General features: G+C 49.9%; 2 protein-coding genes across 3 annotated transcripts in view; one reads left to right on the top strand and one right to left on the bottom strand.

Moving 5' to 3' along the window:
• CD40LG (CD40 ligand) overlaps positions 1–4,389 on the top strand; it is a 6,310-nt gene extending 1,921 nt beyond the window's left edge. The window contains exons 2-6 of the mRNA XM_009873412.1: positions 84–221; positions 1,373–1,418; positions 1,724–1,780; positions 2,087–2,149; positions 4,019–4,389. Coding sequence (XP_009871714.1) covers positions 84–221; positions 1,373–1,418; positions 1,724–1,780; positions 2,087–2,149; positions 4,019–4,389 — 675 coding nt within the window. The remainder of the gene's footprint in view (positions 1–83; positions 222–1,372; positions 1,419–1,723; positions 1,781–2,086; positions 2,150–4,018) is intronic.
• A 6,567-nt stretch (positions 4,390–10,956) lies between these two features.
• Positions 10,957–27,988, bottom strand: part of ARHGEF6 (Rac/Cdc42 guanine nucleotide exchange factor (GEF) 6) — a 29,567-nt gene continuing 12,535 nt past the window's right edge. For both annotated transcript variants that reach the window (XM_009873410.1, XM_009873411.1), the window contains exons 8-20: positions 26,231–26,369; positions 24,305–24,364; positions 21,980–22,126; positions 21,010–21,096; positions 19,976–20,054; positions 19,087–19,220; positions 18,670–18,795; positions 15,882–15,902; positions 14,986–15,079; positions 13,950–14,039; positions 13,051–13,150; positions 12,106–12,160; positions 10,957–11,538 (exon numbers count right to left, since the gene is read on the bottom strand). In XM_009873410.1, the coding sequence (XP_009871712.1) occupies positions 11,398–11,538; positions 12,106–12,160; positions 13,051–13,150; positions 13,950–14,039; positions 14,986–15,079; positions 15,882–15,902; positions 18,670–18,795; positions 19,087–19,220; positions 19,976–20,054; positions 21,010–21,096; positions 21,980–22,126; positions 24,305–24,364; positions 26,231–26,369 (1,273 nt within the window). In that variant the 3' untranslated portion in view covers positions 10,957–11,397. The remainder of the gene's footprint in view (positions 11,539–12,105; positions 12,161–13,050; positions 13,151–13,949; positions 14,040–14,985; positions 15,080–15,881; positions 15,903–18,669; positions 18,796–19,086; positions 19,221–19,975; positions 20,055–21,009; positions 21,097–21,979; positions 22,127–24,304; positions 24,365–26,230; positions 26,370–27,988) is intronic.

Here is a 27,988-nt window from a genome sequence, read left to right as displayed (position 1 = left end):
GGAATGCAGTGCGGCTCCGCTGCCAGCTGTTGCAGTTTCCCACTAACATCCCGTTCACCTTCTCTTCTCTCCCCCACCGGCAGATGGAAGAGGTGTTGAGTTTAAATGAAGATTATATCTTCCTGAGGAAAGTACAGAAATGTCAGACGGCAGAGGGCCAGAAGTCAACGTTACTGGACTGTGAAAAGATTTTAAAGGGCTTCCAGGACCTCCAGTGCAAGGTACACTGCTGTTAAGTGGATAAAGATCCTGCTTCACCCAAAGCTTTTTTAAAAACCATGGGTCCCCTTTACCTTGGGGCTGCATAGCACATGCCCTTTTCTACACCATATACTTTTTGTACTATTTTGAAAGATCTGCATTTTTTTCTCAAAACAGTCTTGGTCAGAGCACATCCAGCTAAAGGATGCTCAGGGCTCATGGTGGGAGGAACGGAGCTGCAGCCACCCTGGCTCCACGCTCTGATCCCCATCTGAAAAATATTGATCTTCTGCCGTCTGGCACTGTGCTGGGTGGCTGTGAGGGTGCTCATGGCTACCTTCCACTGTGAGTGCTTTTACTCCCACTTTGCCTGGTGCAAGGATTGGGCCAGCCAGCACAGCTCCCTGCAGCCAGCAAGGAGGAGGATGCTGTGCAAATGCCACCTCATGGACTTAGGGATGGCACCTCCAGCCAGCACAGTAGCTCCGTATGTTTAGGTGCAAAAGAGCCAGCCTGCACTGCACTGTCCTCCTGGAGCAGCTGAAGGCTGCCCAGCCAGGAGTGAGGTGCTCTCAGCCTACTCAGCCCTTGAATTCACTGTTTAGGAGGGGTTGTGCTGGCTAGAGCAAGCAGGAGAGGGACATTTCTTTCTCATTGTCAGTGCCTGGTGACATCACATGCCTCAGCTAAACCTTCAGGTTTGCATCAATACCCAGCTGACAACAGAAAATTGTGCCTGAGGTGGGCTCTGCTCAGTAGTCCTGAAAAACCCCTCTTGTAGGGACAGGAATGTACCCGGCTTGCTGGGCAGCATCTACAACACAGCTCTTCAACAGAGTTTTAAATGAAAACAAGATTTTAACAAATTTTTTAAATTTTTTTCCAAAAACACCTTCCCCATCACTCCATTTTAATTGCGTAAAACCTAAGATCACAAGCTCTACAAGCCTCCCTGCTGCAAACGGCCAGTCAGCCCACGGCTGTATGTGATGCTGAGGAAGGTATTGGAGGGGCTCTGTGGTTTCGGGTACTCTCTGCCGAGAGCTGGTAGAGCCCTCAGGACCAAACAGCACCAACCCAAGAAGTGACAAGAGCATCTCTTATACAGAAGCTGTCAAAACCATTGATTTGTACATCTTAAAAGAAAAATATGGTTTTGCTGTTGTTACAGGACAGGGGATCCAGCAAGGAACAGCCCAAGTTTGAAATGCAGAGAGGTGAGTTTCCTGGTGCCGCCAGCGCACCTGTGGCTTGCCAGGGGCAGGAGGAGTAGCTTGGCCGGGGAAGGGGTTTCCTTCAACCCGTAACAGCCCACTGGTGCGTCAGGTCATGGCATGGACGCAGGGGATGGGGTTGGGATTTGGACCATCCCCTTAGGGGTAGGGCTGTGCACGGTGTGGGGCTGGTGGAAGGGAGCACTGGGCTTGGCTGTCTCAGCAGGGCAGGTGGCTCTGGGTGCCACATTGCCTGAGGTCAGTAAAAATGGATCCAGTATTAAATCCATGGCCTTTTTACATTGCAGGCCACAAGCACCATGAGTATCCTCATCCAACACACAAGAATGAGACGTCTGTGGCAGGTAAGGGGCAAACACATCAAGGTCCTTTTCTTGCAGTGGGCAAGGTGGCACCGTCTCTTCCAAGGGCTTTATCCCTCAGAGCTTCCACCTGGAAGGCAACTGAGTATCTTTGTTGAGCAGAGGCCAGATCCTATCTCACTCATAGGTGTGGGAGGACTTTAGAGACATCATCTCTGAGCCGGATTTGGTTTATAGAGAAATACCAAGGGTGGGAAATGCCAGGGTCCCTGCAGAGGAGCTCTGCTGCCCGGGGTGGGGAGCAATGGGAGCTAAGGCATCAATAACACCGGCATTTCCATATTGCAGTGGAGACGAAGAAGCCGATTGCAGCCCACCTGGCAGGTCTGAAGAGTGACAAGAAAGTCTCAGGTAAGACAGGCCCTTGACACTGCCTTGGCCAGGGAGGCAGTGGGGCACAGCCACGTACATCCGCCGGCCAGGCTCTGCAATCCTTCCCCATGGCTCTATGAGGGCAGGGACAGGGACAATACGACTCCAGCATGAAAGAATGTTCCCAAAGCACAGCAAAACTCCAGCGATCACCAGCACAAGAGCCTGTGCCACCTTGGGTTTGTGTATCCCATGCTGGCTGTCCTCAGCAGCCTTGTACACCGCTGCCTAGAAATGCACCACGGTGGTTTAATCTTGACAGTGTTTTTTTATGAGCGGAAAAGTGCTTCTCTCTGTATTTAAGGAAACCAAACTCTCCCTTCTTTTGGACTCAAAATGCAACACTTTTCTGGTCTCATATCTTGGCAGAGTGACTGTTGCAGGAGGGCTTTGCTGGCATACCGTATCTGCTGATCTAGTCCTCTTCTCACCTGTAGTGGTCCTGGTAGTAAGATGGGCCGGCTGAGGACTTTACTGTTGTAACATAGATAGCTCCAACCTGGTTTTGGCAAGCTTCACTTATTCACCTCTATGGCAATGTTAGATTTGAGAAACTTTTACACAAATCCATTTGGATTTGTGCATCCCTCTGCACAGACCACGGTTGCTCTCATGGCCCCGTCCTCCAGCGTAGCCTTAGCTGAGGGATATCCTGCAAGTGCAAGGGTTACCGAAGCGAGTAAGAGCTTGCAAGGTTGGTCTTAGTCTAGCAAGGATTTCACAATCTGAGCGTGTTTGATTTAATTCTGGAGTAACTGCCAGTAATCAGCAACTGTTCTTTCCATCTCTGACGCAGCATTTCACCCAGAGCTCAATCTACCTGTCGAAAGCTTAGTGTTAGATAAGATCAAAGATGAGAGAAACTCGCTGCATTTTAAAACTCCCTGCTTAAGCAGTTGTTGAGCCTATAAAGCAGGATGAAATAGCACAGAGAGCAGCAGCTGCCTGGAGCTTGGCTCGGTACCTCAGCAGTCGAGAGCAGAGGAAAGATCCCTGCAGGATGCATGGGCATGGGCCATGGGCTCCCCCAGGACCACCCACGTCACCCCACTGCAGGGACTGGGACTATTTGCTGGGCCTGTTGAACCTGTTATTCCCCGTGGGGCTGGGCTGCTCACTCCTGACGCTCTCACAGATATCTCTGTAGGCTGGGAAAGCAGACGTCCAAAATCCCTCCAGGAGGTCGTAGGCCCTATGGCCATGGCTTCCTGGTCTCTGTCTTATCTGCATCGACTCCAGTGGGAGTGCGTGTTCATAAGCTCCTCCGATGACACCAACAGCGCCCGCACAGCCATGGCAATAACAGGTCCATGTGGGCAGGTACCACTTGTGGTGGGAGGCAGCACTTGCCATGCAAAACCCTTCTGGTTCTACACCCTGCCAGGGACTGAAATTGCAAGACTTATTTTTCTGCACTTCCTTGGCAAAATCTTGACTTCTCTGGAGGCCAAGTGGAGTAGAGACTTTGGAAGAAAGGCAGCACTCAGTTCTGAAAAACTATATGCCTTAGGATAGGTGCCTCTGAAGGTGTGAGCTGCAGTGTGTTTTGGCAGTGTTGTGAGGGCTCGATGGCTGTGTCACTGAAAGCTATGGAGATAGAAATCCGACAGGGATGGACACGGGATGTTTGGTCCATGGTGGCAACTGTGTGCCATCCTCCAATCTAAGCTTTTCCACTTGGTTGGATGAAGGAAGCAAAATGCTCCTCCACTTGCATAACTGATTCAAGGGGGTCAATGCCAGTGACCAGAAACACAGGTTAAACATGTTCTGGCTATGGGGAAAGGGACCCTGCTCGAACTGGACGTCTGTTTCTCCCAGCTCATCTGACATGCTTTCCCCCTACAGTGCTAGAGTGGACGACAACGATGTATGGCCCCATGAACAGCAACGCAATATCCTACCAGGACGGGAAACTGAAGGTGAAGGAGGCAGGACTCTACTACATCTACTCCCAAGTCAGCTTCTGCACCAAGGCAGAGACTTTGGCACCCTTCACCCTCTATATTTATTTGTATCTCCCCATGGAAGAGGATCGGCTCTTGCTGAAGGGACTAGACACACACAACACCACCGGGTCTCACTGTTACCTTCAGTCCATCCGGGAGGGAGGTGTCTTCAAGCTCCGGGAAGGTGACATGGTCTTTGTCAACGTGACAGACTCAACGAAAGTGGCCTACAGCCAAGGCAGCAACTACTTTGGCATCTTCAAGCTGTAGTGAGAAGGGGGCTGCCCTGAGCTGGGGGTCCAGCCCCACTTTGTTGAATGCAGTGGCTTCCCCTGTTTCCCGTATTTATGTTCCTCTGCCTCTTTGGTTTTCTTGTTTCTTAATTTGTATATTTTGTTATTTATTAATGAGGGCCAAGGAGCCCTGAGAACACAAATGGAACAAAGTTTGAAAGTGTTGTTATTTGCACTTTGCTTTTGTCTTTCGTTGCCAACAGTTTGGTATGTGCTGGCGTTGTGGGTCTGGGTCCACCCCGCCCAGCATGCCTGGCAGGCTGGATGTCCCCATTATGTCACAGGAGCCTTATTTAGCACACTCTATGATCAACGTTTCTTTCCTAACGATGTAGGCTCAGGGTGCTCCAGCCAGGCTAGGTTCATACATATCTCCCATGCCAATCTGCTTACAAAACATCAACGGAAAAACATTAAAAGGCTTAGGAACGTCTCCTCTAAAGGAATCAATCAGCCAAGCGCTGTCCTTACATGCTAGCTGCTGGTGATGCATTGTTGCCACTCTAACCGTCTGCTTCATCTTGAGAAACCCCTTTTTTCCACCCATGCTTACCTATGAAACTCAACCAGTCCTCTTGCTCAGCGTGACACTGCCTTGGTTGGGTTCACATTTGGTGCGAATTGCTCCATATCAAAGGGGTGATCAGTAGCCAAGTGGGACTGCTGATCTCAAGTCAGAGTGGGGGTAAGGCACCAGCGATGCTCTGCTCAGTGAGCCAAATCCGCTCTTCAGACTGTCCTCCTCCCACCTGTGCAGGTGGAGGATCCTCTGCCCGTGGACAGTTTCACTCCTCTGTGGAAGAAGCATTGGCCAACATCATCAAATTGGGACCTGCTTCCTCTCCTGAGACCCCTCCTACCCTAGGAGGAGGACCAGGAAATCATGGAGGTTGCACGACCAACTGCTTCTTCCCAAGCCTTCCAAGGTGCCTGTGCAGAGCATCTTCTTGCTGTCCTCAGTAAAGACGTGGCCACAGCAGCACTTTTCCTGGTGTTTCAGGTGAGCAGAACTGTGCAGATGGGCAGGACCTCCTCTTGGGCAGGGGCTACCTGGGTGACACTGCACACCGGGGTCTACTCAACCCTCTTCTGCAGCTTGGCCCACAGGGAAGGTGAGCTGAGCAACAGCGGGGCACAAAGATGTTAGTGTTGTGTTTTTAAAAAGTATCTAAATATGCCAAAGGTGGAAATTCTGGAGTATTTAGTTATACAGGTCACACTTATCGGAGTGCAAAGGTTTGAAAATACTCCTGGAAGCCAACACGTTTGCCAGTGGAAGAGCTTTCAGATTTGGGCTTGGCTAAAGGCTGCAGGTCTGTCCCTAACACGGTGCCAAGTGCCAACACTGTTGGCATGGATGGGGCAGTCCTTGCATCACAGTGCTGGGTGCCCGGCATGGCCTAGGAGAGCTCAGAGTTGGCCAGGTTTTACTATAATTTCATATGTCTTTGTCGGCTGCTCTCCAAAATTGCGTAACCTCACCAGGGAAAGGCTCACTCTTGTCTGACGCCATGCATAAACCACTTTTTTTTTAACTAAAGCCACCTTATATTCATAGAGAGGGACCGTGTGCCAAGGGACAGCGTGTGGCTGTAGCTGTGTTTTGCATTGCATTTCAACGTTCATAGTTTCCCCTTCCCGAGTGTGGGGTTTCATACACTGTCACCCTACAACTAACACACCTGATGACTTAAGAGATAGGACGCTTTGAGCACTCATCCTTCTGAGCCCTGGGATTTCCTAGGGTCCTGCTTGGAATTTGGGGACTTAGAGAGCAGTGAGAGGCACTAGGCGGACAGTCAACCCAGCGGCAGCCACACCACCCTGCTCCTTGGGGCACATTGGGGTGCCAGGGGCCAGGAAGCACCAGGGGCTTTTTGCTTGGAAGGAGGAGCAGGGACTCCCCTGCCCTGGGGAGGCAGCGAGGAACTGGGGCTGGAGCCTCTGACACAGCTGTGGAGCAGAGGGCTAGGAACTGATTTAAGGTGATTTAGGACACCTGGCTGGAAGACTATTCTTGCCTACCCTAAGGTCATGGAGTCTGCAGTGCTTTGAAGCAGAGGGTTGGAGGCTGCACAAGGTAGGAACCTATGGCCACCATGTGTAGGGCAGCAAGGACTGGGTGCTTAGTGCTTCCTATGGTGATGTGGGTCCCGCCATGTCCTGTGGGTGCCACCACATCCCTGTTCCTATTGAAACCCGGCCACTCTCTGCGAGCCAGGCTCATGGAGACGGTGCTGGTGTGGCCAGAGAGCCTCAAACCTCCACAGGGAAGGCGGAAGTGTCTGGTTGTGGCGGGAGCCACAGGAGAAACTGAAGACCGTGCAAACTAGCATGGTCTGAGAAAGTGGAAAAAGCTGTCTGGGAATGAGAGCGTAGGGGAAGAGGAGGGAAGAGCTGTGAGGAACATGTGCATGGCCAGTCTTGGGTGCCCAAAGCCTTCATGAGCAGCATTGCTGCTCCTGAGGGGCAAGGGGAAATCATGATCAGTGCACAATGTTGAAGCCCCCCACGGACCCCCAGCTTCAGTGGTCAGGAGGACCTGACAGAGGGTGTGGGCTGGGCTGCGGTCCCTGCCCCAAATCACCAAGAAGGGATCCAGGAGCTGCAAATCACATCGCTAAATGTGATGCACAGTCCATGCAGAGTTGCGGGCAACAACTAAAGAGAGAAGGAAAAAAAATATGCATAAAGCAGCTCAATAAATTCTGCAGCAAGAGCAGCAGATGCCAACTGCTGCCTCCCCTGCCCACAGGCTGCCTGTTTGGCCCCAGCCCCCTGCCAGTGCTGATGCCTTTCCCGGGGCTTTTGGTTTTTTGCCTTTGTTTCTTCACTTGCCAAAAATAGCCCGTGGGATTCAGACGTGAGGTAGCGCGTGGGAGGGGAGGAGATGCAATTGCTACCATCCAGCTGTGGTCTTCTCCCGAGCGGCTTTGTTCTCCTCCCCAGCCCCTGCCTGGTGCCGTGGCGGGTGCAGGTTTCCTTTCCTCGTGGAAAGTTTGAAGATCGTTAATACATTGATTCTTTTTCCCTTGACGTGGGGCACCTCTGTCACTCTCTTTGGGCTGTGGATTTTACGGTTTCTGAACTGATTTTTATTGTTCTTTCTGAGTAAAGAAGGAAGGACGGGATGAGAGGGTAGTGCGTACACGGGGCACATCAGCAGGACTGGCACAGGGAGGGTGGGTGAGCAGCGGCAGGAGCAAGCAGCAGCGTGGTTGTCTGCTGGAAGAGGTGTTTGTATGGCTCAAGACACTCTGAGCTTACCAGGAGATTACTGGATTTTTTTTTTTGGTTTTGTATAAGAAATTAGATTTTTAGTTTGGACCTTTTTCCTCCAAGAAGGTTGGGATGCCAGTTTCTGAGCGTGTGTCTCTCCAGCTCGTGCCACTGAGCCCAGGGCTGCTGGGCAGCAGGAGCTGGACGATGGCTGTCCACGTGCTGCGTGGCTGTGCACGGTGGGTGGACAGGTGACAAGCCTGTCCTAGCATCTCTGTCTGCTACTTTGGGGTCTTTTTTTGTTATTTGGTTTTTTTTGTCCTTCTTCTCAGACAGCCCTTTCCCCTGGTTAGAGCAAGATCCCCATTGCCAGAGCCTCTATCTCTTCCAGGAGGCCAAACCCGTTGCGTGCACCCCTGCCTGGGGGCAAGGGACAATTTCCTCCCAATTTCAATTTGGGTTCAGGGGAGCTCGTGCCATGGAGCAGTGCCACACTGGGGCAGTCAATAGGAGCAGCCCACCACATTTGGGCACCTCCAGGTCATCCCCAGCCACAGCAGTGGTTTGGGCTTTGCAGATTAATCACTTGGGGGTCATTTTTGTGGTTTTTTTCACACTGATGGTCAATTGGAGGCAAGCTCTGTTGGTTGAAGGATGCTGGTGCTGCCCGCTGGTTCATGCAAAGGGGCTGTTCAGGAGCTGGTGTAGAAGAGGGAGCCAAAGGGACCCTGTATGTAGCAGGTGAGCAGGACAGAGAGCCCAGGTACCTCGTGGGGAACCAGGAGTGAGGTGCCCCCTCCAAAATGAGCCTGGGGGATGCCTCCTCCTTGCTCTTCTGGCCACCACAGGCTCTGGGGTCTGGACGGGGCCCTGCTCTGCCTCTGCAATAATTCCCCACAGTGCCATGGGGTTCAATCAAGCTCCCTTGCAGACTTCAGTGTTTTCCCACGATGTGCTTAAGGCCAGTGTTTCTTTTTCAGTTGTTTTTTTTTCCTCGCTCTGACTGCTGTGTTTGGGGAGTGAGAGCAGGGTCCAATGCTCCTGCCCTTAAATCTCGCGCTTCAGCAAGACGTGGCACGTCTCTACCAAAGAGTTAAAAATACCGGCATGCAGGAGAGGTCTTGTCCAAGCGGTAGACCAAAGGAAATCCTGCCACCACGCCTAATTGCCAGAAAAAAACCCATACACTTACTAACAAAAAAAAAAATTGCGGGCAGGAAGTCACTAATCTACACCGACACTCCAGTGCAGCGGATTGCAGCGAGTTCTCCATAAAGCATCTTTGTTAGCAGAGCAGGCTGGAGGGATAGAAACTCTTTTCCTTCCCCTGGGACCAGGTATCCTCCTTGCTGCAGGTCTGGCTGATGGCAGGAGCGCCAGCCCAAGCGCCAGCACCACCATTTGCACCAGCACCACCATCAGCATCCAGTAAATGGTGGGGATGCAGCCACGGACATTTTGAGCAAATCAGGGATGCCCAGAGCAAGCACCGGCTTTGGTTTCATAGTGGAAACAAAGGAAGCAGCAGCGAGAGCTAAGAAGCGATTTTTATCCTTCTTTATTTGTTGAAAATGTCAATTAAAAAACTGTTCAAAATAAAAACATGTTAGAAAAGTTGAACTTGCATAAGTAGTTACAGTAAATAAATCTACATGACAAAGATAAACTGGAAGGCAGCTGACACAACATCCATCTAAAGACAGACTCACTGGAACTTATTTACAAAGCACTGTAAACAAAGTAAATATGGAAACATTGCTGTCTATCCGGCATGGCTTCTTTTCCTTTTTATTTTATTTTCTTGTCTTTTTTTTTTTTTTGGCTTCTCGCTCTTGACAAACGCTTGATCCAAAATGTCCCAGCGTGCCCTCCATCACATTACATCTTACAAACATGCATATGCACACAGCACGGGTTTCAGCTAAACTGGAGGAAGGGGGAGCGGTGAGGAAACGTTTCTACCCTCTTCTCGGAGTGCGAACAGCCCTTGGTTTGCTCTCTCGCACTAGCTGCACGTCGCCAGCTCGGTCCTTACCCTGCTCTGGGGCAGGCAGTGGGACCGCTGAATGCCGGGGTGTCTGGGCACTGTGCCCCAGAACATGGGTGTGACACGCTCAGTGTGCAGGTGAAGGTCATTATCCCGGCAAACAATTAACCAGCACAGGAGGCCCTGACTGCTGACCAAACCGCTCAGCTGAGGGCCTGGGGGGGCTGTGGGGAGCTGCCATCCAGCTGGGATGCTCTGCAGATGGCAAATGCAGCCGGAGGAAAAAAGACCTGTTTCGTTCTTGAAACAGCTCAGATTTAAAGAGGGTTTCTTTTTACGCTCTCTGTGATGTTTCTGAGTCTAGCTTTCCTCAAATACCCTTTGCTATACCCTGGCTAAATTGTAATTGCAAGATAGGAGTTGTAACCATCATCCTTCATGACCAATGTAATGGTGTGACTGTAATGAGCTGTGGTGTGTTTGCACACCCTGGGACCGTGCTGCCCTGCGATATACGTAAGATTTATTATTAACTTTAAGAGAAGGCTACTTTTATAATGCTGCTAAGGAAGGAAGGAAAATACCAGTTCTAAACTAGGGCGTAACACCAGATAAGATAGCTGATACATACGCATGTTGCCTGTGCGCTGTGTTTGAGGAGCTGTGCAGGGGGCTGTACAGCCTTGCCCCAGGAGCGTTCCAGCTCTTGTCAGAGCATAAACATAAATACCTTTCCTATCTCAAGAGACAGTTCCCTTTTCCTAGCCAAAAGCCCCTTCGGGGCGGTGCGGGGAGAAAGTGCCCACTGCCTACGTTCCCAGCCTTTGGGAAGGAGCGCTGGGGTGCCTAACGTGGGCAGAAGGGAGCAGGGACCCAGCACACTGGGGGGTTGTTTTTTGTGGTCAAGCAGTGTTTACATTTCATACAGAGAAAAGCACGTCCTGCGAGGGGAAGCACAGCAAAACTATGAACTCATACGATAACCTGGACACTCAATGTGAAAACAAAGCAGGGGATAGGAGTTATAGGTCATGCATAAGAAAAGGGATGGGGGGCAGAACAGCGGTTACCTGTTGTGCTGATCACGAGCTGTCAGGAGGCAGTACTGTGCAACATACCTTCCCATGCGCTCTGACAGGTGCTCCCGATCTGACTTCCCCAAGGAGTTCAAATGTCTTCACGTTAATTGCACATTTTAATCAGTATCAAGGCCACACGGGAACCACAGTATTGCTGGGCTCTAGTTCGCTACAGTCAACTAATGGGGAAAAAGGAGGAGGATGGGAAAAGCTTCCCTGGTTGTGATTATCTGAAAAGAGGAGCATGGTCCTTTTTGGTTTCTGCTTAATGCCACCTCAGTAATGTTTTCATTCAATAAATAGGTACCGGTGCTTTTGAAAAGAATGAAAGCATTAAAAAGTGCTTAAGCTTCCTCTAGGGAACTGCTGCCAAACCCTTTGCGAGCGGCAAACATTAGCAGAGTTTGTATTTGCTCCCAGTAGCAGGTACGATGAGGTATTAGTTGCTGCAGATGAATTGTGAATCATGGACCGCTTGCGTACTGCTTTAGTTGTGATGATCGATTGTTTCTGGTTTATTTCCTTATTGGATGGAAGCAAAACTACCTTTTTTTTTCTTTTTTTCTCTATGACTTCTTTTTTTTGGTAACAAAATTCCCCAAACCAACAAAATAAGGAGCAAAAAGAGGCAAAGGATCCAGTTCCGCTTCCCAAAAAACACCTGAGGTCACACACCACTGCCAGCAGCTTCTCCCAGAAATCAGGCAATCAGGGACGACTTGCGCCCCGTGTCCTCCCTGCCACACTCATCCGTCTGCTTCAGCAGCCTTCTCACCAGCTTCTCCAAGTCCTTCCTGGATTTAAGCTCTTCCTCCAAACACTGTTTCATCCTTTTGTTCTCCTGCGAGGGGAAGAATAAAGGTATGAAGATGCAGGTAACGCCCATGCACTTAATGCCAGGGCCCTTTGACATGCCAGCTTGTGAGGACCGACAGCACAGGTTATTTGTGGTCCGATCATCTCAAGCAGACCCTTAGAATCTTACAGACCTGCATGGAAGTCCCAGTGACTTTGAGCAGGCAGAAAGATCCTCGTGGAAACCTAATTTTAGCCTGAGTTGGAGGATTCTGTTCTCCAGGGTGGTCTCTCCCATCTCCAGGCTTTGGCTGGAGGGAGTAGAACAGTTTTCCTCTGACTCTACAACAATTGGTATCCACCAGACCCCTATAAAACGAACAAACTCAAAGAGCTTTTAGAGTTACCACAAATTACTCCTTCTCTCCTGCTGGCTCTGGGTGTTGAGCTGATTCAGGGAGCTAATCCAGAAAAAGACTGACGCTGATTCAGGGAGCTGCTGGATTCCTCCAGCGTCTGCAAGACTTCCTGGGCACTGAGCAGTTAAAGCCAATGACCTGGCGCAGCCTGGCTGGCTTTTGCTCAACTCTCAGCACAATCCCACTCAAATTACCTGCTTCAGTTCTTTGACTTCATCTTTCAGTGCATAAACTGTGTCAACAAGGCTCCTGCAAAAAGAAATACCGAAAAAATGAAATGAAAAGAGCCAGAGTGCAGCAAAATAGCAACAGCATGGGAGCTTTCATGAGCAAGGTGCTGATGGGGAAGGTGCTTCCAGCTTCTGCTTTGCAAGCACTCGGCTGCTGCAATCACTGCTGGCTATGAGGGGACTCTGGAAACACAGCCCAGGAGCGTTTACAGGCCCCTAGTCCAAAATTCAGGGCTTTTTTTCTCAAAACTCAAGAAAAATAACTTGTTCTGCTATCTTTAAGTTATCAGCAAAGGTCTGTGGCTTTGGCTTCCTTGTTTATGCTACTGCAATAAATAGCAATGATTTTAAAACTGTAAATACCTAAGCATTTTTTGTAAAATGGCCTTGATTCCTTGAGGTTATGCTGCAAAAAAAAACAAGCACGAAAGGAATGTGCTGTCTGGGTTAGAAAAGCAGCAGTTAAGTGCAGTCCCCCAGATGCTGAAGCTCTATAAGGGGCTGGGAGCACTAACAGACAAGGTGCCAGGCAGGCTCCTGAGGGGCAGCAGCAGCAGCCCAGTATATCAGCAGTTAAAAAAAAAAAGCCATTTGTTTGCTTCTGTCCTCCCTGACCCCATTAGCTACATCCGGACAAGCTCTGAGACTTGATAAACTGGCCCTCGAGACCCAGCACACGGACTCCCAGAGGGCTACAGCCACGTCAGAGTAGCTGGGAAGGCAGCTCCTTTCTTAAAAAGGGACAAAATAGCAACTGAAACAGCCCAGTGGTTCTCGCCAGGGCTAAAGCAGCAGTTGGTGAGAAGAGCCCAGCTCCTCGGCACAGACAGGGAAGGAGAGGGCATTGGTTTTTAACGCCTTTCCAAAAAGTGACAAGGGCACCTGCGAGTGGAGAGCAGCCACGCTTACTTTTCCTCCGTGACAGTCTGGCCGTTGCTTCGTGTTTCCTCTATGATGATTTTCTCTTCCTCAGGAAGAAGGACTTGGGGGATGGAATCTTTACGGGAGCCTGTGCACAAGAATTACCCATCAGGAAGAACCAGTGAGACTTTCCCTGATGCCCAGGCTGCTCTGGAAACAGCCCGGCAAATGCAGCCCTTGTTCTCCCCGCTCCTCTGCAAGCCTGGGGCAGGCGGGGACGCGGGGGCTCGAGTAGCTGCCGGTTACCTGCCACAGTGAAATACAGGCTTACACGTACCCCTCACCTGGAGCTAAAGCAGCAAGTGGAAAGTTTTGAAGCGAGCTCATTGCATCTAAAGCTACATCATGACTTATAAATGAAAACATTCTATTAGGGTCGAGAGCTCTCAGAAGAAACACGCTCTCCCTTTTTTAAATGTACCATTATTTGATAGTTCAGTGATTTAATTTGACATCTCACCAGCACTGACAAGTAGTTATATTTCCAGAGTTAAAGACGTTAGATAGGTTCTTATGAAGCAGCTTGTTCTTCAACAAGATTGAGAGATAATATTCATGCTTCCTTTCTAAAGCTATATGCAACATGAGATTACCATCAGGTTTTCAGTGCTGACAGCCACAGGCACTGACTAGGTTTGCTTAATTCCTAACAAGAGCTGGTGAAATAGCTGTGTCTCATCTGCCCTCCTACCTGCTTCATTCTCTGTGTTTAGAAGAAAAACAATGGCAACTAAACCACGAAGTTGAAGCTCCCTTATCTTCAAGATTAAACACCACACAGTTTCCTAGCATGAGCCTCGTTGCTCTATGATGCAACCATCTGGTTTTTCCCAGACGGGTGATCAGTGTTGCAGGCAAAGACCTAAATAATGTGGTTGTGTGCCCACCTGAGCTGAGAGCTTGCTGGAAACCTGCCCCGGTACAGTATGCCTCGATCACCTTCAGGATCTGAGCATCTTCCTCCAGCGCTGCAGTACCTGCAAAACACCGCAGACAAAGCAGCTATTGCAAAAGGTGGAGAGCTCTGGCTTCATCTCCCCCAGCCCTTGCGCCCAAGTCCCTCAAGGGAAAAGCACGCTGTTTCCTTGACTGATGCTGTATCCAGGACTTTGCCCAGTTCATTTTTGAGGTCCTTTACATTTTCTGGCCTTTGTGGCATTGAGCACCGTGACTAAATGGTACGAAAATGCACTTCTAGCTGCTCGCCTCGGCAAAACTCGCAGGGCAATGCCTGACTCCAGGTGCAGGCAGCACCAGACAAGGGTGGGCAGAGCAGCCCTGCTAGGAGGGGCCTGGTACAGCCACATCAGTGCAGGACTTGGAAATGTGAAGCCTTCATTTTAAGCCCTACCTCAGTGCTGTATTCTCAAGGGAGACAACTGACCTTCAAGCCATACACCACAGCAGCTCACCGCTGGGCGACCATGGCCTTTCACGTAAAACCCTGAGAAGTGTCCCAAGTGGACTTCAGGGAGCATCTCTCTTTGCAGGTGAACACCCCTGCAGGGGTAGGGCCATTTTTCATTCCCTGGTCCCCCAGGGAAACTGCTCCAGGACCTGCTGAAGTGGACAGGTAAGGGTTTGTCCCAGCTCTCAGGCATATTTTGATGACTGCTGATGTGCAGTTTTGCTGCAGCTTTTAACAACTGGGAAGTAGTTCCTTGGCTCCATACACAGAACAAGACCACCCACGACCTGTGACGTTTGTGCTAGCAATCATGAGGAGGCTCGTAGCACACCGGGAGAGGGTCTGCCAGAGGCTGAGCACTGGTGAGCTTCCAGAAGGCTCCAGCGCTCAGCAGCACTCACATCGTGAGCACCCTGCCGCATCCTGCACTGTCAGAACGGCTGCTCTCAAAGCTCTGTGGAGATCACCTGAGCACACAGAAACCTCCATGAAGAAGAGAAAAATACACCACTTACTTTTCCGAATAACAAACTCTTCATCAGACGGTTTTCTCTCCGTTTTCCTTTTTGGAAGAAACTTCTTCATTGTTTTCGGACTTTTGCTGGAATCCTACAGAGAAACAGACTCTTGTGTTTAACCAGAACCAAACGCAGCTCAAACGGCTGAGCAGCGCAGCTGAATGCAGCTATCTGTGTCACACACAACACATTTAGAGAACTACAAAGCAGACAATTACAATGCCGGGGAAAATGATGCTTTTTGCCTTTCCCATGCACTAGCTGTGGCCCATCGCTCCCCGGAACGGTGGTGGGAACTGCACTTGCAGGTCTGGGCCAGGACAAGCTCCTCTAGCAAGTTCAACCCCTCGGCTAAGATACTTTAGCCAAATAATTCAACACAGTCACAGCACTTTTAGCCTGCTTATTGACTCTGTGGTCTTTGTTAGAAAACCCTGTAATGTTGTTTGCTTCCTCGACTTGATTTTAATTCCAGTATAAAACAGCCAACAAAAAACATTGCTTCTAAATGCACACAATTTATTTGAACTTCTAAATCCCCCCCCCACATACACAGAGAACAACTACACACAAAGTTAGTGTTTGCTACGACTCCACAAGTAAGAAACACAAGCTTTTATCTCCTTCACTGAGTTACAAGTCTTACTGACTTGGAGAAATTAGTGTGTTAGTAGGTTACATGCAATATGGACTTTAAGCAGGAGAAGAGGCATGCTGGGAAGTTTAAGTACCATAGTACTAAATCCTTCTTGAGTGTTACCTCAAAATATATCTGCCAGTCGCTACTGACTCTAACGATAACTTACTGACACAGCCAGGCAAAATTAGGGTCATGCAAGCACAAGAAGCGTGAACAGGAACACGATAAGCCAAAACGATTTATCTACCCTTACCTTTAAGATATAAGACATCCTCTACAATGAATATGCAAAGAAAGAGAAGATGAGTGTGAGAGACTGATGATTTTATTGACTAATTCCATTAAATCCACAATTCTAAACCACATTTAAATGTTAGTCTTGCGATTAATGTGGCACACCCTCCGTACTGGTTTTAGAGCACTATCAACATGCAAAGGAGCACGGTGTCATGCAAAACTGAAAAATTACATGTGAAACGCATGGTAAGTGGGCATTAATACACTCTAAACACATCAAAACAGAGAACATGCCTCCTCTGTTAGTAGTAGGTTTCTGTAGGTGTTGGTTGTCTAAGAGAACAGCACTTAAAAACACAGCTCGAGGTCTGGCCTCATGCCCAACGCTGGTCCTGTGACCTTCAACCCAACTCAACCAGAATGAGGAGATGCTCTGTCCACCCTGGTGACCCCAGGACTGCGTCTTCTCAAAGGGGACCCTCCCAGAGGGGACCTGCCATCCTCACTGGAGACCTGACGGTGTCAGGCATCCGGGTGGTGGCATCTCCGTGCTCCGCTGGCAAGGCTGGGAGCTCCCCGCATGCCCAGGGAGGGTCCCACCCCTGGGATGCTCTGTACAGGGAGCTGCACGGCTCTCCTGCGCCTCTGGCCAGCCAAGCTCTGAATCCTGACGTTCACCTAATGCAAAGCAGGCCACTGAAAAATTAATTTAAAAAAAAAACGAACCCAAGATAAAAGTAGAAGAAATAATCTGTAAACCTTTTTCACTTTGCTAACCTGAATCCGGACACATGGCTTTACCCACAGCACCTGCTCTGTAATTTCAAATGATTACTGGAAACAGAACAGGAAAAATGACCCAATTTCAATGGAAATAACAAGAGTGCTGTGTGGTACGCAAGCAGGTTCTGGGGTTTCCTGAGCACAGCTAGGTACGAGGAAATGCACAAGACTGTGCCATCCCATCCTACACTACTAGAAGCCAATTAAAGTAACACTGGATGTCTGCAAATCTCTAATCTTTTAATCAAATTCCCCCACTCTTTTCCCTGCAAATATCCTTTGAAATTTATATTCCTTCATTATATCTTCTTTATAGGAATGCGACATGCACCAGATTGTTAGCACAGTTTACTTTGTTCCCTACTTTAAATGAAAAATAAAATAAAATAGAGTGAAATAGGAGTGCTGTTTAGTGACTGAGCACCCCGGAGGGAGGGACGAGGCAGATGCAGATCTACCTGGGCCAACAACTGAACCTATTTCACATTTGTCATCGCAGCCTCATGTCCACAAGTGCCTCCCCTGAGAGAGGAGCTGCCCCCGCTGCCCAGCTCTAGTGGACCCATTAGCGTTTGGGTTTCCACCCATGTGGTCAGCACAGCCCATTCCCATGCAAACCCCATTTTTGGTCCTTTGACACCTTGCACTGCTACCACCCAGCCTGCAGAAGCATCCCACCCCTTGGGGCTCCTTGCCAGCTCAGCCTCTGTGGCAAAAAGCCTCTCGCCTGGTTTCGACACAGGGAGTTTAACTCCTGCTATGTGTGGCAGGGGACAACTGAGAAACTGCAAAGAACTGTGGTATTAAAACCACTGAACCTGTGGGTTTGGCCTACCTTATAAATAAATATCAGCCTTGCACTTTCACACAGGAAAATTTCTCCTCTACCTCAAGCTTCTTCCTATATTTTAATTCACCATGCAAGCAAGAAATGGTTTAGTCTACATTAAGGATTTGGACCATGCAAAGATTAAGAGTCATTTCCAGTCTGCTTCGTTGTTTTTTCAACAATTTAATTCCCAAATTGAAATGCGTTGTTTCAGGAATTTTAAGAAATAAATGTAACAAAATGCCATAAGGCTACCTAAATCTCCACCTGGAGCACAGACCCACATCCCTCCCGGCTGTTGGGTTCTCCATCCCTGAGTGCTGGAGGGGTTGGGGGGGTCCAAGCCCCCCTCCCCATCCCTGCTGGGACCCCAGGCACTGATGCTCCCAGGGCTGCTGTATCAAGAAAAGTGTCTGACTCAGAACCGGAGTGCTCACTCAGTAAGGGGAACGTTACCCGAGTTACTGGTGAGTAATCCCAAAAGTTTAACGTGAGGTAGGGAAGGAGAGCACTGCAGTTGCAGCAAGGGGTGAGAATCGGAGCTGGGTTGTATTTTGGGTTTCCCCACACCACCTCTGACCTCCCAGGCTTGGGGTTTCTGTGGGGGAAGCGACCCCTTGGGCAGGGGGTGTGTAAAGCACTCGGGTGGGTGGCGGAGGAGGGTTGAGCCCCACAGCTGCTGCAGGGAGCCCTGCTACAGCCACCAAAAGAGGGTTGAAAACACAAGAAACACCAACAGGTCTTTTTCCTCTTCCTTGTTGAGCACAGCTGCTCAATCCCGCAGCGCTGAGACGCTGCTATGGCTGGAGCGGGAACACGTCCCGGCAGGGAGTGCAGCTCCCACCCACGGCTCAGACCAAGGCAGGAGGAGGAGGAGGAGGAGGAGGGGAGGCATCTCCAACCCAGCACAGCTGAAGGAGAGCGTCTGATGTGACATGTAGGGCTGTGGGACACTGCGGGATCAGTGACATCCTGCAAATGCGTGCTCCTGCTTCACTTGCAGCACAAAGCCAGCCGCAGCAGCAAGCATCCATCGCAGGGCTGGGGCAAAACTTGGCAGAGCTACTTCTCTCAACATTTCTCTCAACTAACTTGAGCTTCTGTGCCCTCGCTCTGGGATAAGAAACCCAGACACGAGCACTTAGGGGTTACCATGAAACCCCTACGCTCTGCAGGCACGCGGGATGATTACCTCTTTGTAACTCAGCGCTGCCGATGGTCTGAGCGGAGGAGCAGGACGGAGGCAGCTCAAACTCCAAGGTTTGAGGATTTTAGGGGGCTCCAGGGGCCCACGGATCTGTCCAGCTGAACTAAACATCTGAGAAAATAGGTGAGAAGCAAATGAAGATTGTTAGCCACCAAACAATGTAGAGGAGCAGAGGAGGATGGACAAGAGATTCGTTGTGAACTTCTTTGTGACATCTCTGTTGCATCGAAAACAGGGCAGGATACAGGAAAAATGGTACAAGAACAACTTGGTTACAAACGAAGCTGCAGGGTATGTCTCACAGCTGTACATATTACCTCAACATCAAAGTGCACTGCCAAGAGAGAGATGAGTGCTGAGGGACCTTGGGCAGTGGGGCGGCTGGGGAGGTGAGACACTTACCGAATGAGCGCCCCAGGACTGCGTCTTGGATACGGTGTTGCACGTCCCTTTGGTCAGCCTTTGCAAGTGGTCAAGCCACTCATGCAAATCCTGGCTGGTGCTGCAGGACACGGTGATCCGTTCTGTCATATTCCCTGCGGCAGAGGGTTAAATAACCATCTTTAGCAAGAGGTAGAGACCCAGGAGGAAACATGGGGTGAGCTCAACTCAGCACAGGAGCAAGCAGCTCCTCAGTTTGCAAAGTCCAGTGGCTGCCAAAAGGCCAGGGCAAAGCTGTGACTGCCCATCCTCCTCCAGGCAGGCCAGTATGGGAGCAGCAGAGAAAAGCTAAGGGAAGGGGTGAGATGAATATGTGAGGAATTATTTATGGTTACAAGTAAGCAAATGCAACATTTCCATGATTAAGAGGACCCTGATACCAAATACCGCCAGCACAAATAGCTGCACTGCAGCCAAGGCACTGAGCATAACAATCTCATATAGCTACAAGTAACAAGATCAATTTAAGAGGAAGGAACATTAGGACAGCTACCTGGCTAATCTGTCAATAAATGAGGCACTCACAGATGCATGGGATGGACCCTGGTTGCAAAAGGGCATGCACGGCACAGAGAAGTGCTCCTGGGGCCACAACCAGCCCTGGCAGGAGATTTGTCCCATACAAAACACTACGGTCGCTGAAAGCAGCCCAGAACCAGAGACAGAACTCAAGGGCACTGCGAGGAGGTTGCCTCAATCAGGAGGGAGATGCTCAGGAAATCAGACAACACATGAACAAGAGCAAGAAGAAGAGTGTGGCACAGACACTGGGGGAGAAGGAGAACCAGTACCTCCAGTGGCAACTGTTGTTTGGACTGGGAAGACGGCCCCAGGCAGGAGCCCCACTGACCTGCAATTTCAAACATGTGCTCGTTGCCTTCAGCATCTTCCAGCTTTGTCAGCGTCATTCCCGTCAAAGGCAGCTTTCCCTAGGGGAATTGAGGAGGAGTCAATGTCTGGGTCTGCTTCCCAGCGGGCACTGCTCTGCTCATTTCTGCTGATTCCTTTCTCTTTGGGAATCATCATTAAAAACTAATTTGCGAAGGCTTCAGACTGCAGGAAGAGTCTCCTTTAATGTATGGATCTAGATTTCCCTGCACAACTAGGTCAAATCCTCTAGAAGAGGCTCCCATGACAACTGAGTCATCCCCGGCTCATCTGCCGCCCTTTCCTCTCACTAGGTGCAAACCCTTTTTACAAACAAGGCAGAAGGATCAACATCCCCTGTGTTTTCTGGAAGTTTTTGCCATCCCTCTGTTTTGCATACTGATCTGCCTGCTCACCTTACTCTCGCTGGCAGGTAAAATTGAAAAACCCAGCCAAATCCTTCCCAAATCTTCCCCATCTGCTTTGAATACAAAAAATGACCTGTCAACACACAAGCATCCTTCTCCTGGAGGGTATTGATGGTTTCAGGCAGCTGGAGAAAAGCCAAGCTCCCAACAGAGTGAGTGCAGCCATTTGAATGGTAAAAACCAAGAAATACAGAGTTTTGGGGTGCCTCATAACGTAGGAATTCTAGGCTCTTTACAGGGGGCTTTGTAACAGTGAAATATTTTCCAGAGACGGCACAAAACTGAGGGTGCACACACACACACACACCCCCACCACCGTTCTTGAGAACAGCAAGTAGGAGAACATGCTGCAAGGGTCTTTTTTTCTAATTTCACCACATTCACAGTTACCAAACGCTGTTTAACCAGTTGGCAGGACAAAGGCAATAAGTGTCCTGGCACAAACGGCAAAACCAAGCCTTGGTTCCCAGCCTGGGGCATTTGCATCACAACAGAGGTTTAAGGAAGCAGAGGATCTGAACTGGGTAAGAGCTATCCGATTTCCTTTTTCACACCAAACACCTTGCAACTTTAAATTAAGCATGCCTACCTGATAGATGAACCCACTCATCCGTGGGCTTGCAGACAGCATCAGCAGAACATTTGAAAACAACAAGAAATATCGCTCTTCTTTCTCCTGCAGGGATAAGAATTTAGGTTAGTCCAGTTTGCAATGCTTCACAAGCACTTTGCTGCAGCAAGTGAACCAGTCACAGCTGGAATCACAGCCTGTGTGAGATCACCCCCAAACAATTATTTTGGCTTGCTTTCTTTCTTTACGGCATCTCATTTCTGTACTAGTTTTTCCTGCATACAGTTTTGCCTGCATCCCGCTAACCCTCTTCCAATCATTTCAGAGTGCCTTAGAGGACCGAGACCTTATGTCCCCCAGCATCTCACATCCCAAACAAGACTCTGAGACTACATTTCATAGAGCCTTGTTTTACAAGTCTTCTCTTCCCAGGGAAATGTTGCTACAAGCAGCAAGCAATTCAGTGGTAACAGGCACTTTCTCACACCAAACACACAGTACGCACAGCTCTGCCACCGCTGGTGACAGTTTGTGGCAAGCACTGGTGTGACGCTTTATGCACAGGAATCTCTCCAGTTATTTCCAAAGTGCAGTCAGCTCTGGAGTGGGATGTCACAGCAGCCACCGCGCTGAGCACAGGACATGGCAAAATGGTTAAGCTAACGCACACTTTCAACTCATTCTCATTTCTCAGAGTAAGTCACAGCGGGGAGAAGAGGGAAATTAATGTGCTATACAACACCGAGATACTTCTTTTACTTGAAAAGTGTGTGTCACCAAACACCTGAAGCTACGCCCCCAGGATGCTTGACTCTGAAGATGTGCACAGTCCCACTGCACAGCTCTTTTCCAGGTAAAATTATTTATCAGCATTAATTGTCAGCACTTCGCTGACCTGGAGAGAGTAGCTGCCACCCTGCATCGCAGATCCCCCAAGCGAGGGGGTATTCGGATACAACGCCTTTGCCAGGAGAAGGACCACACTCACCTCACTTCCCGCACTCTGCATCATAACCTGGGACATGTAGATGATGTTTCCCATCGTTTTTATATCCTCTCCTTCCCAGCGCTGGATGGATTCAGAAAGGATTTGCAGCTCGAGTTGCTTCCTCTTCCTCAGGTCCTGGCACTGCGACTGGGAACCACAGCAGAGCGCTTCGTTAGCCAACGGGCAGGAGGAAACACAAATCATCCCCATGGAGATGGTTTCACCAGCAACGCTCCCACAGCCACGGGGGCTCAGGGCTGGTCACGTCAAGGGATCAGGAAAGTGTGGTTTGGCTTCCTTGTTAAAAAACGTACACCCTAGTGATTTATGAAGTAATGATTACACTAGAATGTCAAGGAAATTGCGAACTGCACTGAGCAAACTTTTCTTTCCAAACCAGTCCTGCCTCTGAAAGTACAGGGTCGCATTTTCCAAACCAAGACAGTTGCACAGTTAAATGTCTCTAATTTTGCTGCTGCATAGAGAGACTTTGCCCATTTTGCCCAAACAGCAGAGAGAGTTATACTTGCAGGAATGCAGAGCCCCCACAAATCAAGACGGGTGGATATTTTCTAACCAAAATTTGCAAACCCCAAACCAGGACTTGGCGTGGTATTTCAGCGGTGCAGTGGAGTAGCACAAAAATAGCTTTTGAATGCGCCGTGATTGAAATGACTGCACTGACGCCCTGCAGCTGGGGACTGGTGGAGCTCCATGGAGTGGTCAGTCCTTCAGCAGCCTGCAGCAAGCAGAGGACAATGCTGACTGAACAAAGACAGCCCTGCAAATCCAAGCAAAACTTGCTTTAACTGACCCCTCTGCCAATGGGGAAAATTGCTGCAAAGCCAAACCCAGGCTCAGTTTTCATCAGCTGCTTGTTTTTTGCCAAATCCCTGTTTCTGACAGATATATTCCTCCTCTTCAGCTCATCTTCACACAAACTCTTCAACTACCCAGACCTTCAAAGAGACTGCATTGGATCTAATTTGAAAATACACAAACTTGAACGAAACTGTGGGAGCTTCCTCTGGTTTTGCAACCTTTGTGTGCTTCGACGGCTCCCCGGGTGTCCAAAGTCAATGTTTCCAGGATGTGTTATGCACATAAAATCCACACCAATCCATCACAGTCTGTGCAGAGGCACCACTGCAAATCACGGTGGCTCCGTGGTCCCTCCCTGCACTCTCTTGGGAGCCTCCATGGTCCCACCATGGGATCACGCATCCACCTGAAGGGGCATCTCTGCCTGTCAATCCTCAAATCCTCACTGAACCTCTTCAGTTGTAGCATAGTCACATTAAATTATGCAGCACCAAAGGACACATTTCAAGTAAAACCATCCCTCTCTTATGAGTATTCCTAAAGATTTATGACATCTTGTAATTTAAATGAATTATTCTCCTATTATCTGCTAGAATAAATGGAAAGGGAGATGATTTTCTAAGTAAATGTAACATGATCGCCCTTTCCTGTTTTCTATGAACTTTCTCCTCCCCACCTTTTATCTGCATTGCTGAGCACTGAAAACTCGCATCTGCTGTGCTAAGGAAGGAAGTTGGACCACATCTGGAGTGGTTATAGTGAAAGGTATTTAGTGGCTACAAAGTGAGAGAGACTATAGCTGTTTCAATAACCAAAAAAAAAACCCAAAAAACCTTTGCTGGTAAAACCCTTGTGCACATGGAAAAGCAATCACCCTCTTTTTCATCTGAGTGCAGTGGGACTTCAAGGGGTGCAGGGAACGCAGCTCACAGAAACAGGTTTGTTATCTCTGAATCAGCCCTTGGCTGCCACTTGCTCTGTTCCACGACGATGGCCACGGAACCACAAATCACCTGAGACGTGGTCAAAGCCTCCTGACACCTGCGGAGCCAACCTCAACAAAACCAAGTGTGCTCAATGGGCTCAGACGGCACCTTCCTGCTGGGACCAGCAGTTGAGTCAGACACCTGTGTTAACCTTTCACACTCACCTCAATGAGCACGGGGAGGTGTAGTTTCAGGTGGTAAACGATTAGGTTATGGAGGCAAAAGGAGACGAAAGGGACCCCACCACCACCACCACCACATGTGGCTTTCTGCAGCAGAGAGGAACGTCAGAGATCCTCCACCTCTGCTGCTGGGACCTCGGGGCCAGCGTGCCGTTGCTGAAACACACGGCCAGAGGGACAGCTCCAGGCTTGAAACTTGTAAGATTCTTTATAACCCATCTTTTCCATTCTAAAAGACCTTTTTTTCTAATCAGGAGGCAAATGTCAGGCTTGACTCATTCTTCATGAAATGCAGCCCTGAAATGGAGTGCTCTATTTTAAGCATTGCCACCTACCACAAGGGACTTGAAGGATGTGATGGCTTTCAGAACCTCTTCATGATCTGCATGCGCCTCCTGGTGAAAGGAGAGAAAAATCCCTCAGCCACCACCACCAGCATCTACTGCTCCAGCACACCCAGCACTGAGGAGCACGCAGGGTGCTGGGGTGTGTGGAGCCAAGGATGCAGGCAGCATGGGCTGCAGGAGGGGGGCAAAGTCCCCCAGGCACCTTCCTCGTCACCCAGTTCAACACAACATGGTTTAAAGCAGCTACACAACTCATTGATACCAATATAATGAGTGTAAAGTGGCCACAGCAAGAGCAGATACGATTTTAATTAAAATATATTTGACTTGCCAAGAAAACCAATGAAAATGGCCAGAGGTGCAGGGTGGATTTCTGGTTTCACCTTCAGGAAGGAAACTTCCATTGATGTGCAAGGTATTTCAGCTATTGCCCCACTGAGGATGCCATTTCCATGAGCATCAATGGGAGCTTCACCTCCAGGGCACGTCTGAGCAGAGAGCTCTTGGGCCAGGGAGAGGAAAGCAGGGTGCTGCCCCTCATCTCTGACTGCAGTTGCATGCTAGTACTCTCCCAGCACATTATTCTGCATCTAGGGCCCTACATCACAAGCTCTTTACCGTCCAGTCCAAGCAAATCCTAAAGCTGTGATGGAGCTGTCTGCGCAGCTGTCAGAAGCTGCCTGGGATTGCTCACCTCTCAAGCCAGGCTGAGGGCTGCCTTGAATGTACCTGCCCTGTCTCCAGCTGCTCGGCAGGGCAGGGAATGCTGTGGTGCACACCCACACCGCACACACCTACATCTCATACATCCACACTCTTCCCACGGCATCGCAGCTTAAACCTCAGTCCTACTGATTCATGCAACAAAACCCCTACACTCAGCTTAGGAACCAAGGGAAACAGGCGATGTGTCCCCCTCCTGAATCCACTGCCAACCCCCACACAGCACCCTGCAAAGGGCACGCTGTCTCTGTGCGGGCACGGGGGCTGCAGCCAAGCTCGGCTCAGTCCCTGCAGGTCAGCTTCGCTGGGTGAGAGCAGAACAGGTCAGGTCTGCGGTGTCCTACAGTGCAGCCTCTTACGCTTTCTCCTGTGCAGAAAAAACGCCGGCTCAAGCACAGAAGCTTTAATCCTCTGTCTGGGATGTGGATTTGAATGATCGTGGCTAAGCATGCTGAGTAATTAACTGGTAATTAATACCGGAAGAAGGAAAAAGCAAACCCAGTTAAAAACCGACTGTTACTTCTGCTTCCTTCACCTCCTTGTACACCCCTGAGGTTTGCATCCTCGTGGTGTGGTGGCAGAGATCTCTACTGTCTCCGGGGGCAGAACTGTCCCAAAGCAGACGTGCCACTCGCTGGGGAACTCTCTGTGCCCCTTCGCTGTGTCCCTGCTCCCAGGCACCCGCTCCTCCACCCCCGTGTCTGTGCCGGCTGCCAGATCGATGTCTGCCTGCGTGGCTCTGCCTCCAGCCAGGAGGATGAGCCTCGGGTGAGGGCTGGGGATGTGCCTGCAAGCTGCAGGAGCGAGCAGCAAGGGATAGGAATGTCATGAAGTTATAACAAAAATACTGATTTATTGCCCGCTGTACAAATAAATATCAGCTGCAGCCTGACCCTGAACTCTGCTTTCACTTGTGCTGGAAACGGCCCATCTTTGAGGAAGGGCTGGGGCGAGCAGCAGGCAATGCCTTCCCACAACAGCCCCCAGACTCCTCCACCGCTCTCACACTTTTAATCTGAAGTGCAGATAATGTCCCACGGAGGTGGTACACCTCCCTGGAGGGGTGGCAAGTACCTCTGAGCAATGTGGTGCTCAAATACCAAGGGGCAGAAGTGCCTCTTGCAGCTCAGGAGGGCAGCTCGTGCAGCATCAAGGGCCACAACCTGCCCAGTAGCCCCACATCCCACCTACCTCCATGTGCCGCTCCAGCTCCTGCAGCAGGGTCACATATTTATCCAGCCTCAGGAAGGGTTTGCTGAGGCTCGTGGTTAAGATGAGGATGCCTGGGTTGGCCGCACCCTGGCTCTCCATGAACTTCTCCAGCTCATCGCTATAAATAGAGACAACAACAACAAGAAGCAGGGCTCGCCACCGCGGAGGGCTGTGTTTTGCTGCCTCCCACGCTCTCCTGATGGCCAGGGCTCTGCTCTGAGCCGCACTTTTTTAAAGGCAGCCCGGCCTCCCCTCCAAGCACCCCCACCGCAAACCCAGCAGGGCAGGCAGGGAGCTGCGAGCTTCCAGCCAAGCAAGACCCTGCTCCCCAGGGAGGCAGGGGACCGGTGTTGGTGGGTACATCAGTGCCAGCAGCTGGTCCCCTGGCATGGTGAGGCCGCACAGGGCCAGGCAGGGGTTGGTGCTGTGCTGGAGGATGTCCCAGCAACATGCTGGGACCCTGCTGGGAGCCATGACACAGATGTGAGCGCATATATCGCTCCAGAAAACATGGCTCGTGTGTGCCAACGCGTTTGCCATAGCTGGTTCTTTAAGAAAAAGGGTCAGACTGAGGAACCACATGAATGAGCCATTAACATGAGCCAGACTTTCCATCAGGCTGAATTAAAGCTGGATTTTCACAGGTAAGTAAACATATGGTGAGCTCCCATTACAGAATGGGAAGACTTAAACAGTATAGCTGGGGTCCTGGCTTTCCCACCCCTGCAGGGAGTACAGCTAAACTGCATTAGGGATGACGCAGTTGTGGCTTCTCGGTTTGGCGTGCTCTTTAGCATGACATTATACAAATTCAAGTGTCTACTCCAGTGCAACATGTTGAAGAAAGATGTTACTACTGCAATCTACCAATGACCCTGCAAATCAACCATTTAATAAATCAGGTGACTGGGTGACTCGATGATCACCCTCCTTTTGTAACAAAGAGCCCCACACTGCAGTGCCACAGGGGAGCACACCCCCGTGTGCAAGTGTGTGAGCACTTCAGCAGTGAGTCTGAAAAAGTATTCGGGTCCCTTCACAAGTAACGATTGCAGGAGATGCTACTGCAAGGGCTGAGGTTGCCTCTGTTCTACCCAAGGCAAGTGTCCTGTACATCCAGACAGGAGAGCAGCTCTGAATGCAAGGAGCACGAGCTGTCTCCATGCTGGAGCGAGAGGCGATGCTGAAGAGCCCAAAGCCTCAGAAGTTTTTCCAGCAGCGGCATCCCATGGTAACCCCTCACCCTGCTGTCAGGTAGGTTACCTGTTGGGTAACCCCTAACCTGCTGTCAAAACACAGGTCAAACGCAATGCCACGCCAAGTATTAATACTAAAAGTAACTTTTGAAAGAATCATAAAATATTTGGGGTTGGAAGGGACCTCTAGAGATCATCCAGTCCAACCCCCCTGCCAGAGCAGGATCCCCCAGGGCAGCCACACAGGAACGTGTCCAGGTGGGTTTTGAAAGTCTCCAGAGAAGGAGACTCCATACCCTCTCTGGGCAGCCTGTGCCAGGGCTCCAGCACCCTCACAGAAAGAGAGTTTTTCTTCATGTTGAGGTGGAACTTCCCATGTTCTAACTTAAACCCATTATTTCTTGTTCTAATGCTGGGCACCACTGAGAAGAGATTGTCTCCCTCCCTTTGACACACACCCCTAAGATATTTATACACGTTAATAAGGTCCCCTCTCAGCCGTCTCCTTTCAAGGCTGAACAGCCCCAGTTCTCTCGGTCTC

The sequence above is a fragment of the Apaloderma vittatum genome, unplaced genomic scaffold (genome assembly GCF_000703405.1).
Source record: "Apaloderma vittatum isolate BGI_N311 unplaced genomic scaffold, ASM70340v1 scaffold12407, whole genome shotgun sequence".
NCBI lineage: Eukaryota > Metazoa > Chordata > Aves > Trogoniformes > Trogonidae > Apaloderma > Apaloderma vittatum.
This window is presented reverse-complemented; position numbering and strand designations above follow the sequence as displayed.